This window comes from Chiloscyllium plagiosum, chromosome 31 (assembly GCF_004010195.1).
Source record: "Chiloscyllium plagiosum isolate BGI_BamShark_2017 chromosome 31, ASM401019v2, whole genome shotgun sequence".
NCBI lineage: Eukaryota > Metazoa > Chordata > Chondrichthyes > Orectolobiformes > Hemiscylliidae > Chiloscyllium > Chiloscyllium plagiosum.
The window spans coordinates 36,157,345-36,174,094 of record NC_057740.1 but is presented as its reverse complement, the minus strand read 5'-3'; the positions used below and the strand labels follow the sequence as shown (position 1 = coordinate 36,174,094).

Below are 16,750 nucleotides of genomic sequence, written 5' to 3'. Positions count from 1 at the left end.
TAAGATGCATTGCAACAACTCACTCAGTCTGGTTCGACAGCACCCTCTCAACCCCATGACCATTCCCTTGGAAGGGCCAGGTCACATGTATGGGAGCACACCCTCCAGGCCACACCCCATCCTGATTAGGAGGCAAATTGTTGTTCCTTCAGTGTCATTGGGTCAAAAACCTGGGAGCCTCCTTCCTTATTGCACTGTGGATGTACCTACACTGCTTGACATGGAACGGTTCAAAAAGTAGCTCACCACCTCCTCCTTAAGGGCATTTGGGAATGTGAAACAGTGGTAGTCTCCTTACCTCTGGTTCAGGAGACTCACACCCAAGTTCCACCTGCTGCAGAGGTGTGTAATCATATCACTGAGTGATGGATTAGAACATTTTTATGAAAAGAGAATAGGGGATGAGAACAGCACAGTTTCATATTCTTGCAGTTTTTATTGTAATCCATCTCCAACTGGAGGAAGAGAGTCTTGTAGAGGTTGCCTCTTTTGCCTTCAGTCACCCTAACGCTGACCTGTTGAAGGCTCCATACTGAGGGGAGGGCTTGAAATGACACTGCTAGGAATCTAGCTAGAAAACAAAAGAACAGTGTATGCTGTAAATCAGAAATAAAAATGGAAAGGCTCAGCAGATCTGGCAGCATCTGTAGAGAGAAATTAGGGTTGATGTTGGGTTCTGAGGAAGGGCCACTCAACCTGAAATGTTAACTCTGATTTCTCTCCATAGATGCCACCAGACCTGTTCGAGCTTTTCCAGCAACTCCTGTTTTTGTTTCTGATTTCTAGCATCTGGAGTTCATTGAATCCCTGCAGTGTGGAAGCAGGCCATTTGGCCCTTTGCATCCACACTGACCCTCTGAAGAGCATCTCACCCAGACCTACCCCTCAACGCCATCCCTGCATTTCCCATGGCTAACTCACTTAGCTGACAGATTAATGATGGTAAGCTTCACAGCCAGACTTTATTATGAGTATTGATTGAGAAGTGGATTCATGGATGTCCCATATTGCTGGATCTCCAACTCAAAGAAGCGAATTGGCATCCTGATTCTTTAGGATAGGTGAGCACAGAATGCGTCATGGGCATTTACAGGCTGCTTTTGTGGAGCGCCTCTCGTCTAACAACATGTTCATCCACCAACTCCTGCTTTTGAGCTCTGAGCAGACTTCTTCCTGTCCATTGCAAAGCCACAGATAACCAGACACACCCTCTCAAACCTCCGGAAATGATGCACCTTGCCTGGAGTAATGTGAATCACTGCTGAGACATTCAGCAATTATGCCCTTCAATCACAATTCCAAGAAAGAAGCTGATTAGAAAGCCCTGGATAATACACCTTGAAGAAAATATTTATTAACTCAATACAAATCTCATTCTTTTCTTCCCTAGTGGAATTGGTAATGTCTCTCGTGTAACAATGCAGCAAGGACTGTTGATTCTAATTTTTTTTTGCAAAGTAAGACGTTGTCAATGACTTGAAATGTACGACTGGTGCTTTGAAGTGACATTGTGATTTATAACACGCTAAAGATGCTACTTTCAATAGAAATTCTAATCTCCAATTCCTCTTTTTTTATCTTCTAGATGAATCGACCCATTCAGGTGAAGCCTGCTGACAGTGAGAGTCGTGGAGGTAGTTGTCACTGATATTTTATTGAGGGGGGAATATCAGTCACTAGGACTTCCTTAATATTCTAATTTCACAGCAACTGCAATGAACTCAATGCATTGGGTTGAAGGTAGATTTAAGTGTTTATTTTCCAGTTGCCGCACTCATTTACCTGGCTCCCCACCCTCTTGCCAAACTGCCCTCCAGAGGTTGGCTTTTGAGACTGTACTGATGCCAACAGAGCTTCCTCTGAGGGAAGAGAAGGTCTTAAAAGTGAATAACTCCAAACACATGTCCATTATCAGGGACAAGAACTATGGCTTGTTCTACCTAAAACCGAAGAGGTTGTGGAGTGAGACGAGTTATAGTGTCCATTGCTGTGGCCTAATTGCAGTCAGCTAGTTTAACATTGATTGTGCCAATCTTGAGACCTTGCGATGGTACATGGTTCGGTATCTCGTCATGAGACACACCTACCTTTTGAGCCATGGAAGTAAATAAATAGCCTTTTCATTTATGAAATGAATAATATTTGCTTGAGCTGCATTGTTGGTGGCACAGTGAGAATCATGGATACATGTGATATTTCAGCATACTTTCAAGATGGCCATATCTACTGGAGGTTAACTCTTGTGATATGTTCATGATTCTTAATGAAACATAGTCTAAGGTTTCAAATTGATGCGAAACATTTTGGGATGTTTTTCTACACGAAATGTATGAATGCAAATTATTGGTTCAGTTAGAAATTATTACCTCAATGTTGTACTGTAGAAAGTGGCCACTTGACCCATCGTGCTAATGCTGGCTCTTTATGAATGTAGGCCATTCAGGTTGTCAAGTCTGCCTCAGCGTTCGGTACAATCATGGCTGATCAAACATTTTCATGTCATTTAACCCATTCCTTCCCTATAATCCTGTCCCCCACTGATAATCAGAAAATTATCAATTTCTACTTAAATGTACTCAAAGATTGAGCTTCCACAGCCCTCCATGATAGACAATTCCAAAGACTTTCTGTTCTCTCATCTCGGACCTAAGCGGCATCCCCCTTATTTTATAATTGTGTCCCCTGGTTCTATACACCCTGACCAGCTACTCTCCAGTCATGCACACACACCCATCTCCCCACACTCAGTCCTTCCCCATTTTTTTTATCTTTCTCAAGTACAATCTGGCTCTCATTTGGAAGGGCATCTGATTCCACTCCCTCCCTGTGCATCCAAAGTATATAAGGATGGGTTGGCAGTAAGGATACTATAACTGGTCTCACTCTGTTTGAGAGGGAGAAAGGGAAATGGTTCTGGCTATTGCTTACTGTGCAGTTATCCCAGATGGAAAAATGCTTGGACAGGGAGCTGGTGTTGATGACTGGATTGTGTTTGGACTTGGTCATTCCTCCATGTTGCACTCATGATACAAGTCCATGGTGGGATAAACTGATATTACATTATTGGTTGTATCATACAAGTGTTTGAGGTATAGCATCTTTTGGAAGGCTTTCTCGGATGTCAATACCCCTTTCATAATTTCATAATATTTTGATAATGGATACTTTGGGGAGAAGTATGGGTGTACTGTGAGGAGCATCAATATTTATGCCTGCTGTGATTGCGATGACTTTATTAAATGCACAGTCACATTTTTTAAGACGCAATGAGCAATATGGGTGCCTTGTTTTACAGGCAAAATTGATCTGAAAATCAGCAAAGGAGCTATTTAAAATTCTATTGTACCATGACACAATCTTTGTTAACAAGAACTATTGAGGCAGTTTCACGCTCTTCCAGAAACTGCCAGCTCTCACGAAAAATAAGTGTTATCACGGTAACTTTCTCAAAATCCCTGGAAGAGGTGAAATGAGTGGACCGCAGCAGGATTGGGGTGAATTGACAGCCAATCTTTCACCCCACTTTTAATGTTCATTCCACAGATATTCACAGAAAAAAGCTGAGATTCATTATGGAGATTTGCTCGGGCAGAATTTTACAGTACCCCAGCTGGTGGGATTATAAGCGGGAGTTAGGGGCTGTATGCTGAGGTGGTTGTGCTGTTGCTCTCTGCTGGAATTTTTTCTGGGGTGTTGGAGCTAGCAAGGTTTTGGTGTTCCCCTCACCTTTGACATAACTGTAGCCCTTAAGTGGACAGTTACGTACCACGTAAGGACTGCTTCCTGCTCAGTTTCAAACTTGAGGTTGGCTGGAGGAGAGCAGAGCAGTGGGTACACCTGGCAGGTCATCCTGTTCTGGTCACAGGTGTTAAGAATCCCACCCCAACAAAGACTATGACGGCAGATTTTGCGGAGCCACACTCTTGCAGATACTGTAAAGTCTCATGCAAATAATAATGTTTATAATGTTACAATCTCTAAATTGTTTGTGGGGGGAGGGGTGGCTGAAATGATTGGATACCAACCGTATGAAATGAGCTGGTGGTCAGTTGCCCAGTTCATTCTTCATCACGTATAAAGTGCCTCCCTCCTAATCTCTCCATCCAGAATGCCCCCTGCTCAGGTCTTTGCCCATGAGCCCCCTGAACAACCCTTCCCCAACACTAACTGGATTCCAGGCATTAGAAATTGGGGACTGGACTACTACTCAGAGCTAGGCGAAAGTGAGGACTGCAGATGCTGGAGATTAGAGTCGAGAGTGTGGTGCTGGAAAAACACAGCCGGCCAGACAGCATCCGAGGAGCAGGAGAATTTACATTTCGGGCAAAAACCTTTCATCAGGAGCTACTTCTCAGAGCTACTGACTAACCAGCTTGACCAGCTAGTTTCTGAGGTAGGGCTTCCTCTGGAATAAGAGTTGGATGTCCCATTTCCAGGGAGTTCCAGGCAAAGTGATCAGCATTTACAGTGCTGCATTGATCGATGGTGATCTGTTCCCTCCCGTCTCTTTGGGTAGCAGTGCAGGAAACCCAATCAACACGAAAAGTCCTGCCCTCACCTCCCTGTCCCCTTGACAAGGGCAGCACGAGCAGCACGGTGGCACAGTGGTTAGCACTGCTGCCTCACAGCGCCAGAGACCCGGGTTCAATTCCCGCCTCAGGCGACTGACTGTGTGGAGTTTGCACATTCTCCCCGTGTCTGCGTGGGTTTCCTCCGGGTGCTCCGGTTTCCTCCCACAGTCCAAAAATGTGCAGGTCAGGTGAATTGGCCATACTAAATTGCACTTAGTGTTAGGTGCAGGGGTAAATGTAGGGGAATGGGTCTGGGTGGGTTGTGCTTCGGCAGGTCGGTGTGGACTTGTTGGGCCGAAGGGCCTGTTTCCACATTGTAAGTAATCTTGACTTGCTTTGGAATTAAAAATCTTGGCAGCATTTTGTCCAGGGATGTGCCCGTTAGGTGGGAATAGTCAGGATTAAGAAAAAAAGCCTGGGGTTTACAAGGATAGGGTGGTTTTGGATATGATGCTCTTTGGAAGTTCAGTGCAGACTTTATGGGCTGAATAGCCCCTTTCTCTACTGTAGGGATTCTAATCTGTGATTTTCCAAGTCATTTGGAATTAAAAGCTGGCGTGGATAAGAGGTTGCAATTGTCTGGTGGGTCTGAGCCAGTCTCACTCCCATGACTTTGTCAATCCTTGGTATCGGTTGTTACTTTATGTCTCGACTCTTAGCTGTGATTGGAGGAATCTCATTGGGCTTTGTTCTAGATGGCACATGATGTTGTGAGGAACATTGGGAGGGTGGCAGTAAAAAGGCAGGCGAGAGGTGCTCAGTGACCAGCATGAATGGCGTTGGCCAAATGGCCTCCTCCTGTGCTGCCAACTGTACAGCAGTTTGATGCTTTTACCATTGTGCATTATACATTTTAATTATGTTTTGCACAGGAGTAACATGAATTACCTCCCCTTAACCCTGCATTCGCAAAGCGCCTCTCAATTAACTTGTGAATCATCAGATAGAAGTTGATATTTTCTGCATTATAAAATGTCACTCTTGCCCAGCCAGATCAAGATGGCAGTCAGGGCAACATTACATTTTGTTTTAGCCAGCGTGGTATTGGTGGACAAAATAATTGATGCACAGGTGAAGTATCTGAGGCACCCAGTGTAGAAACTACAAAGGCTTTTTTCCATCTAAAAATAAATGAGGTTACAATTCGTACTTATCTCCAGCAGCAGCAGCATCTTTGCTTGTGCAGCTGTGCTGTGTTGTGTGGTAGCAGTTACCAGCTGTAAATTAGGGAGGGATAAAAAAAACCCTGATTGCTTTATTCAGTCATGAGGGATGACAGGATGGGAATGAATCAAGTCTGACCTTTTCAAATTGACCTTCCAGTTCCAAAGAGCCATCCTCATCACCACACTCGCTTTTTTTGGCCATCATTAAATGGGACTGATTCAACCCAGGGCTGCTTTGTTCACAATGTGCTTCGGTGGGGTGCTATTCCCCATCTTTTTTCCTTTTTCCTCTAGTCTTTGAGCAGCGAGATGATTTATTGTTGCAGAAAGCCCGGGAGGACAAAGTAAATTAGTTTTTTTTTGCTTTGTGAAGTAGAGGCAGGCAAACACAGCTTGAGCCGAGACAGCTTGGGGTCTACAGCAAAGCTTTTATATCTTAAAACTGATAGAGATTTCCTCCTGTCTCCGTCCCAGAGCGACTTCTTCTGTGCTAGACTGCTTGCTATGTACCAGCCGGCAACCAGTGCTGTCTGTCTTTGTACACAAAGGGAGATTATCAAGTTGGAAAGTGTTCTGGGCTGCTCTTCATCAACTCATCCTTTTGTTTATCATTTTTTTTGGCAAACGTTTATGTTGTTGATTTGCGGTTTTGAGAATATCAATGCAAGGAATGTCTTTTTAGTTTCGAGCTCAGTGGCATTGCTGGGTAGTGTGGCTCAGCATTAGAACTGTGTGTGATGGAGTGATTCAGAGTGAGACAAAGTGAGGCAGAGAGAGAGAGAAAGAGAGAGGGGGACCGAGAGATGGATGATCAATGTTTCATTCCATCCTGCACTCTCAACCGAAGTCAAGCGACCCTTCATGAATTCCCTAAATTAAACCCAGTCTGAAAATCTGTGTCTGAAACAGAATCATTTATCGACAGAATACACTTGATCTACTTTGTTTTGGAAAACAGGTAGTAATGTTAACATTCAAGGAAGTCAACTAACTCATTGGTAAAATTGAGAGGTGCTATGCCATCTGCTGTGCCACAGGAAGATTGTGGATTGAGTTGACATTCAGTGCTGTTCCCTCTTTGACGTCTCTCTCCAAGTAAGAATAGGCAACAGGTGGCCCAGGATTATCCAAGTAAGCAAAAGATTCCAGTTAATTTAGAAACACAAGGATATTGCTGGGCTTAGAGGATTTGGGCTACAGGGAGAGGCTGAGTAGGCTGGGGCTTTTTCCCTGGGGCATCTGAGACTGAGGGGTGTCCCCTAAGAGAAGGTTTATAAAATCATGAGGGGCATGGATAGGGTGAATAGCCAAGGTCTTTTTACCATGGTAGGGGAGTCCAAAACTAGAGGGCATAGGCTTAAGGTGAGAGGGGCAAGATTTAAAAGGGACCTAAGGGGCAACTTTTTCAAGCAGAGGGTGGGGTGCATGTATGGAATGAGCTGCTAGAGGAAGGCTGGTACAATTGCAACATTTAAGAGGCATCTGGATGGGTACATGGATGGGAAGGGTTTGGAGGGATATGGGCCAAATGCTTGCAAATGGAACTAAAGTAATATAGAATATCTTGTCAGCATGGATGAGTTGGACCAAAAGGTCTGTTTCTGCACTGTACAACTCTATGATTCGAAATTATATTTTACACAGAATGAGCTGGGAAATGCTCAGCAACAATTTTCATCCAGGATCTTTTATGCATTTCTCTCAGTGGCTACTTTTGTTTTGGTAACATTCCTCTGATCTGAACTTTGCTTTGTTTGGAGAGCTGCTGGTGGGAGCAAAAGCACTAACATTGAAGTGAGCTCATTGCCTTGTTAGCATGTCATCTCCATGCTAATCTGGTTTCTGATAATTCATTTGGTAAACTAGGGGCCATTAATACAAGGTAATGACTAATAAACCTAATAGGGAAATAAGGAAAAGTGTCTTCACTCAGAGGGTGGTTGGAATATAGAACTCACCGCTACAGGAAGTATTTTAGGCAAATAGCTCTATTAAGTTCCAAAACAAGCTAGAAGAGCAAATAAGAGAAACAGAGAAGGAAAGATAGGCTGAAGGACTGGGGTGAATGGAATAGGAGGAGAAAGTGAGGTCTGCAGATGCTGGAGATCAGAGCTGTAAATGTGTTGCTGGAAAAGCGCAGCAGGTCAGGCAGCATCCAGGGAACAGGAGAATCGACATTTCAGGAAGAAGGGCTTATGCCCAAAACGTCGATTCTCCTGTTCCCTGGATGCTGCCTGACCTGCTGCGCTTTTCCAGCAACACATTTTCAGCTCTGAATGTAATAGAAGTTTTGTGTGGAGTATAAATACCAGCAGAGATTTGAAACAAGAACAGAAATTGCTGGAGAAACTCAGAAGGTCTGGCAGCATCCCTTCTCAGGAAGGGTCACTAGACCAGAATCATCAACTCTGCTTTCTCTCCATAGATGCTGTCAGACCTGCTGAATTTCTTCAGCAATTTCTGTTTTTATTTCTGATTTCTAGCATCTGCAGATTTTTGTTTTTTTTGACTGGCAGAGATTTGTTGATCTGAATGAGCAGTGTTGGTTCTTTCAGATATTTCTATGTTAAACTGTGTTGGAACAAGTTTTGTCTGACAGAGGTAAGGCTTGCGCTATAGGATATGACCTGAGTCAAAATGTTTGCTGAGATCATTTTAGTTGCAGAGGTGGCTGGATATTAATAAGGTCCTTCAAATCCTGCAACCTTCTTTTGCCATTGAGTTGATTAGCATGGTTGTGTAGATCTCCCTAAGGAAACATAAACATATTGTTTTAATATATAAATACTCAATGGGAGTATTGTATTCAATTCTGGTCACCTCACATTTGGAAGGATGTCAAGGCATTGAATAAGGAACAGAGGAGAACGTCGTGACAGGTATGTGGCAAGACTGGAGAAGCTAGGATTATTCGCTTAGAGTAGAGAAGGTAAAGGAGAGATTCAATAACATTGTCCCACAATACATGGATTTTCTCGAAAGGTAAATGGCAGGAGGATTAGAAGTTGGAGGAAACAGGTTTAAAATATTTCACAAGAGAACTAGTGAGGAACAGTATTTTATTTATGCAGAGACTGCATAATGTGGGGTTGATTTCCTTAGGGCAGAAAAGTTCTGAGGGACATTGACAGAGCAGGTAAAGAGAAAACTTTTCCTTTAGTAGAGGGCTCAATAACCAGAGGGCACAGTTTTAAGGAAATGAACAGGAGATTTAGAGGGAATTTGAGAAAAAGAGTGATAAGTATCTGTCAGAAAGGGTTGTAGAGGCAGGAATCATCAAGATGTTGAGAAACTAATATAGATGAACACTTGAAACATGCAGGGCAACATGACAAGTACTGGAAAATGGGATTAGAATAGATGGATATTTGATGATTGGCTTGGACATGATGGACCATGCTCTAAAAACTCTATTACCCAATGAATTGTTATAAACTGGAATGCATAGCCTTAAAGGGAGATGGAAGAAAATTAAGTACCTTTCAAAGGAGGATTGAACAGTTATTTGAAAGGAAAATTGTGTAGAGTTTTGGGAAATAGGGTCATGTGTGATTGAGCTTTCAAAAGATTCCCTAGGGTCAATGGATCAAGCTGCCTTTTTCTTGGATGCCCCACTCAAGGAGATGGGGAATTTTAACTCTTGTTTGGGAAGCAAGTACTCAAGGGCCTCTGATCTGAGACTTGATTGAAACTGGCCACAGTGCATTTCCAGCTGACTAGCCATTCTGCCCACCTGAGACAGGTGCGACATGGCAGCTGCCTACTGTCAAACGGGCAGAGGTGACAGCAAGTGGGTAAGGCATACAGGTGTGGATGGGCAGTGTCTTGTGTGTGGGTAGTGAACTCCTGGACTTTACAATGGTACAGAATTTCCTTTTGAAACGGCTCCTGCTCTTCTAGGCATCACCAAAGATTAGTTCAGAATGTATAACTGTTAAGACCTCTGCTCTGTTGCTGACCTCTGACCTGTGGAACAGTATCAGCAAATGGCTGCAGCACAGCAGCTCACCATTCAGCCCATCGTATCCATGTTTTCTCCGAGCCCATCCTTTTCCCTTGAGATTTTGCCTCCACTGCACTCTCAGTCAGTGTACCCTTTCTAAAAATCCAAGACAGATCAAGGCTCAGTTCGGGAACCATAATGATCATTAACATGGGAAAGCAAGAAAATAGGAACTAAGAGCAGATGCATGGACATTTTGCCCTCCAGCCTGCTCTGTCATTCAACAAGATTGTGGCTGATTTGATTGAAATTCCATATGCCCGTCTACCCTCAATAACCTTGGATTTTTGTTTGGGCAAGGGAGTCTATTTACCTCCACCTTAATAATGCCAATCAACCACAGCATGATGGCTTACTGGTTAGCACTACAGCCTCACAGTGCCAGGAACCCAGGTCCAATTCCAGCCCCAAGCAATGCCTGCGTGGAGTTTACACATTCTCCCCGTGTCTGTGTGGGTTTCCTCTGGGCACTCCAGTTTCCTCCCACTTTCCAAAGATGTGTAGGTTTGGTTGATTGGCCATGCTAAAAAAAAATGTCCCTGAGTGTCCAAGGATGTGCAGGTTAGGTGGGTCACATGGAAAAAAATTGCATGTGGAGTTATGGGGATGGGGTGGATGGGCGGGATGCTCTCGGAGCGTCATTGCAGACTCAAAGGGCCGAATGGCCTTGTTCTGCACAGTAAGGATTCAGTGATTCTACCTTCTCAGGCAAAATATTTCAAAGTATCTCCCACCTCCCTTCCTGTACAAGCTTGTGGTCACAGGGGAGGCAATGGTCTAGTGTTATTCCAGAGACTCAGGAAATGTTCTGGGACCGGACTCAAATCCTGCCACAGCAGATGGTGGAATTTGAATTCAATTTTTAAAAAAATCTGGAATTAATATTCTAACGATGACCATGAACCCACTATTGGGTGTCGGACAAAACCATCTGGTTCACTAATGTCCTTTAGCGAAGGAAATCTGCCATCCTTACCTGGTCTGGCCTACATGTGACTCCAGATCCACAGCAATATGTGCCCTCTGGGCAATTAGGGATGGGTAATAAATGCTGCTTAGCCAGTGACGCCCTCATCCCGTGAATGAATAAAGAAAAAAGAAAATGTGTTGCCTGTGCCCTAAATCGCAGTAACCACCATTCACCATAACCTGTCAATTGCAGGAGCACATAGACACATTCTTCCCACTCCACATGTTGTAAAACATGGAGAACCAGCCCAATATTGTCCAGAATCAGCAGTGATTCCATTGCGCATGGAGTTGAAGATTCAATGTTGAATGACGGAATGGTTTTGAAAGATGGGTGACGCACTCCTGGTCCTGTTTTGCATGTTTGTACGTACAAACACTGTTGCTGTAAACCTCAGAGACTGTACTACATTGCTAAGTAGGAAATCAGAAATGTTTTTGATTTCTATGACCTGTCTGATGTGCAGATTATATAGTTGGTCTATGCAGAAGAGGCGTGTAAATAGCTAACCTCAGCTCCCAGGAGCCAGTGTTGCTGTGTAGAATCTGCCTGATGGTGTCACGTAGCATCTGGTCTAAGGTACAAGCTCAGGAATGAAGATGTGTTTCATGAATCCAATAACTAGCCAGGTACTGAGTGAGGGGTGGAGAAACAATAGTAAAGCACCAATAAAGTGACTTCACTCCTTCCAATTTTACATACCATGCTTACCTTTCAACCCCAAACAACGGAGCTCGAATTTAGAATACAGAGGAATCTCGATTATCCGAATGAGATGGGCGGGTACTATTTTGTTCGGATAAGTGATTATCCGGATAATCGAGGTTTCTCTGTAGTCACTAATAAACACAATTCGGGAGATATGCCTTTACCCAGGGAGTAGTGAGAATTTGGATCTTGCTCACCCATGCAATGGTTGATGTAAAAAACCTAGAAATATTTAAGAGGAAGCCAGATAAGCATAGAGGGAGAGAAAAGAAGGCTGTGTAAAGCAATAATGAAAAGGTTAGCTTGGAGAGCACTGACAGAATGTCAGCAGTCACACAACACCAGGTTATAGTCCACCAGGTTATAGTCCAACAGGTTATAGTCCACCAGGTTTACTTGAAATCACAAGCTTTTGGAGCGATGCCCCGTCATCAGGTAAACCTGACAAAGCAGCAGTGCTCCGAAAGCTTGCGATTTTACATAAACCTGTTGGACTATAACCTGGTGTCATTCGACTGCTGACCTTGTCCACCCCAGTCCAACACTGGTACCTCCACATCATGGCTACTATAGAATGGACCAGTTGGGCTGAATGGCCTTTTTCTATGCTATAAATTCAAGGTAACATTGTAAATCTCCATTTGTATTAATCATAGGAGGGTGGTTATGGAGTGGATCATTCACCAACATTGCCACTGTGTATTCTCAGACCAGCTGTTGATCAAAGTTCATTCCCTTTACCTTGACACGTAGCTCCGACTTCCTGAACTCAGAACAACATTGCAATCTGACTGCCCTCCACCCGCTCACATTTATAACATTTTGTACATGGCATTATTAAGACAGATGTTTCTGATGCCTCTGCCTGCCATGCTAACACAATCATTGACCTGTTTTATAACACATTTTGTTTTGGACAACTGTACCTGCTATCCTTTGGTGCCAGTTTGTTTGAAATCTTGGACAGTGGTGCTTAATGCCTCCAGGATCTGGTTAAAACAGTCCAGACCCTGGTTCAGGTAACAGCTAGCATAGAGAGGTGGCTATCAACTTGTCAGCCTGAGTTGGAATCGAACCCAGATGCCAGTATGACCAGGGCTATGTGCCAGCCCACTACACTACACCTTTTCTTTGTATTTTAAACTAAATTTGAGTCAGTCAGTTTTTTGTGCAGTAATTCCCTTGACATTTTCTTGTTCACACCTGGCCCACAGCAGCACTTCCTGCTTTGCTTTCTCTCTGAACAAGTGCTCCCCCCAAATTTCCATTGATCCACCAGAAACATCACTCTTCTCCATCCACTCTCTTCTGAAAAGCTATTTTCTCAACCAAGTCTTTGGCCAGCTGTTCTTATATCTCTCCAAAGAGAAACCCAAGGAACTGTTGGAAATCAGAAACAAAAATAAAATCTGAAATTGCTGGAAAACTCAGCATCTGTGGAGAAAAAGCTGGAATGAATGTTTCTAGTCCAGTCACCCTTCTTCAGAACAGTTCTGGATAAGGATTACTGAACCGGTAATGTTAATTCTGCTTTCTCTCCACAGATGCTACCAGATCAGCTGTGTTTCGCTGGTAATCTCTAATATCGCCTTAAATGACTCTTTGCCAAAGATTTGTTTGAGACTGCTTCTGGGATTCAACTTGAGATGCTGTAAAACATTAAAGATGATATATAAATGTAGTTTGGCGTTGTGCACACAAATAGATGAGATGAAATAAATGAACTGCGGACACTGGAAATCAGAAGCAATAAAAGAAATTGCTGGAGAAATTCAGCCGGTCTGGCAGCATCTGTGGGGAGAAAGCAGAGCTAATGTTTCCTCTGCAGCGACCCAACACTTCTTTCCCTCCACAGATGCTGCCTGACCGACTAAGTTTCTCCAGCAATTTCTATTTCTGTGAGTAGGATGGGTTGCCTCTCTACCTAGGCTCTCAGAAGATTGAGTGCAAGGAGATGGGAAGATGGTTTCTGAAGGTTGTCCATCAAATTTCCTCCTATGTTATAGAGCTGTGACCTATCTCTACTCACTGCGGTTGTGCTGTTCCATTGTGAGTTGGGGGAATGCATGTCGCCTCCCCATTTTGGTCCTAACATCACTTTGGGAGGGCCTCCAGGATAACACGCTTTTTAAAAACTGGCAATTTTGCAGCAAACTAACCAAAGACACATTGCTATACTGATTGGAATTGAGAAAATTGAGAGGCAACCACACAAGAAATACACAATGTTCTTAGGGTACTAAGATTCTTAGGAGACCTGCTGGCACAAGCTTGAGAGGCTGAATGGCCTTCTTCTGATTATATTCCTATGACTTAGCTGGGTAGATATAGAAAGATTGTTTCCCCTTGTGGGGGAGTCTAGGACCAGACGGCATGGTCTTAGAATAAGGCATCGTACCTTTTAGACAGATGAGGAGGAATTTCTTCTTTCAGAGGGCAGTGAATCTGTCAAATTCATTACTGCTGAGGAGTGTCAAGCCTGGGTCATTAAGTGTATTGGAGGCTGAGATAGACAGATGTTTAATCAGCCAGGGAATGAAGACTTGTGGGGAAAAGCCAGAAAAGTTGAGGATTATCAGATCAGCCATGATCTCATTGAATAGAGAGGAGACTTGATGGGCTGAATGGCCTACTTCTTCTCCTGCATCTTATGATCAAGTTTGTGCCCTGGGAGAACAATACCAATACAGCCTCTCAGTTATGCCATCCTGTAATTAAACAGTGTTCTGTCATGTCGATGAGGTGTGGAGAGACTGTCTCTGCTGTATGTCTGTCCATTGACTGTCCATGTTCTTATTCAAGGGTTGTCAATCCTCCAGGATTACCCTGGAATCTCTAAACAGTCAACATTAAAACTCTCGGATACTGTGCAATCGACGAAGAAGAAAAATCAATAGAGCATTAAAAAAACAGCGATTTTTAAAATATCTTTCTGCATTTCTCTTTTAGGGTTATGAAAATTGAAGCTGGGCAATTAGACTAATTGATTAGGTTGGAAGGCTACAGGTCATGCCATTAAATGTCCAGGAACAAATCCAATCAAAGTTGGCAACTGTACCACTGCACAGCTTGATACAATTTTTTAAGTCAGGATGTAAAATCAAGCTAAGTTTATACACTGCACAGTTCTGATCTCTAGTTTTATGTATGGAGATTGGAAAGGGTGCAAAAATATCTTAACATTAACACCAAAACTGAGACAATGTACTTATCAGAAAAGACTCAAGCGTTTCATCTAGAAACAAGTCTGTGAGGTGACTTACAAAGATCCTGAAGATAATGAAAAAGTTTGAAGGGGTAAATGAAGAGAGAATGTATGGGATTTAGTGTTCAGTTGTTTTGTGTGTATGGGAGTCCGGTAACAGATCTATGCTCACTGTGCTTGATTGGTTAGGCCTGGGTGTGGACTCAAAGCAAAGTAAACAAGACACAACAGAAACTATAAGAAGCTGAGCTCCAAGCACAAATGCAGACATTCTGTGATTGCAGAGATATTTTAATAAGCCTGCTACACACTCAGTAGCTAGAGTCATCTCTGCATTGCTCGAAGGTAAATAAAATGGCCAAAAACCTCGCAACTTCCACCAATGAAGGGGAACACCACTACTGTCTGGTTTCACCTCTAACTTCACTTGGGCATATATTGCTACTCCTTTCCCTGCACTCTCCCGGAAACCCCTGTTCCTGACAGTGCTGTGGGGGTACCCATACCACAAAGGTTGTAGTGACTCAAGAAGGCAGCTCATTACCACCTTTTAAAGGCAGATAAATGTAGAAAATAAAGTCAGACCTTGAAACGTTTGAGATAAGAGGGTAAATATATAAGATTGTCACTTATGAATCTATTAGAGTGTTCAGGATGAAATTGTTCTTTCCCCTATAAGATGGGAAAATGTGGAATTCTATGGTCAGGAGTAGTTAAGCCTCAAGGCACGTATGTATTTAAGGTAAAGCAAAATAAGCACATAATGAGGGAGAACAGAATTGGGTTATGTGTTAATAATAGGGTTAGATAAAGGAGGAGAGGGAGGGGATTCATGTGGAACACAAACACAGGCTAGTTGGGCTGGATGGTTTGTTCATGTACTTTTGACTTGATCCAAGTTGGTCTAAGAATAAATGTGGTAAGCTTTGTGACCTGGCATGTTGTCCAAGGTATGTGGGGCTGTATTGATGGGTGGTGTACTTGTCAGACTGTTGATGTGGGCTTTGCTTAACTGATGAGAAACATGCAAAAGCCAGCCTCTGCTACACTTGGCAGTGCTGAGGTTGTTCACATTTTAAGAATACCAACGGTGGCGTGAAAAATATGTCGCTGTTGCTCTGCTAATCATATCCCACAAAAGGCAAAGATGCTTTCAAAAGACAGAGCGGGATTGGGCAGTGCCATTTTTCTGCTGGCTGTGTGAACTGCCCTGTTATTACAGGGCTCCACCGTGTGGCCTGGAGGAGGAATTACAAAGTGTGTTCCCACTGAGGTTGGTGGGCTCTGTCAGCTCGATCCAGAGCTTTGAAAGAAAGACAACTTGCATTTATATAGCACCTTTCATGATCTGAGGATGTCCTAAAATATTTTGCAGCCTTTGATGTATGTTTGAAATATAGTCATGGAAATGTGGCAATGAATTTGTGCACAGCAAGCTTCCACAAACAGCAATCCATTTAGTGACTGAATGATCTGAATTTCTTTTCCTGATGTGGGTTGAAAGATAAATATTGACCAGGCAACTGGGGAGAACTGTTCTACTGTTCTTCAAAAATAGTGTCATGTAAATCTTATCTGTTCAGTGGAAGTGACAGACAGGTTGACCTCATTAATCTGCATTGCAAAGGAGTTCTCCCATGTGATATCTGCCTCTATCATAGCCATCACAGTCTCCAAACTTCCCTAACAATTTTGACACAATTTCAATGCAACCTCAACGTTTTGATCAACAAGGCTCCAATCCTATCCATTGCTAAGATTGTTTACCTCCCTTATCTCCTTGCTCCCATGCTAACATTTCTATCCTGGGTCTGCTCCAGTCTTCCAGCAAAGCCTAATGCAAGCTAGAGAGTCAGCAATTTCTACTTAGGCATTTTACAGTCTTCAGGATTCAACATTGGGTTTAACAACGTCAGACCGTGAATGCTGACTTCCATTTTATTTGGACCCTTTCCCCTGATGTCTTCTTTGCATGGTTTTGTTGTCAGCAGGGTTGTACTACCTCCTGCTGTTAATGCTTACTGCTCATCTATGTCATTCATCTAATATCATTTGCACTCTCTTTGCCATTTTTGCTTTGAGCACCATTACCACCCATTCCACCTGTCTTACTTTCCTTTTCAGCAG

General features: G+C 43.2%; 1 protein-coding gene across 2 annotated transcripts in view; it reads left to right on the top strand.

Moving 5' to 3' along the window:
• Positions 1-16,750, top strand: part of celf5a (cugbp, Elav-like family member 5a) — a 454,097-nt gene that overhangs the window by 236,962 nt on the left and 200,385 nt on the right. For both annotated transcript variants that reach the window (XM_043721365.1, XM_043721364.1), the window contains exon 3: positions 1,586-1,634. In XM_043721365.1, the coding sequence (XP_043577300.1) occupies positions 1,586-1,634 (49 nt within the window). The remainder of the gene's footprint in view (positions 1-1,585; positions 1,635-16,750) is intronic.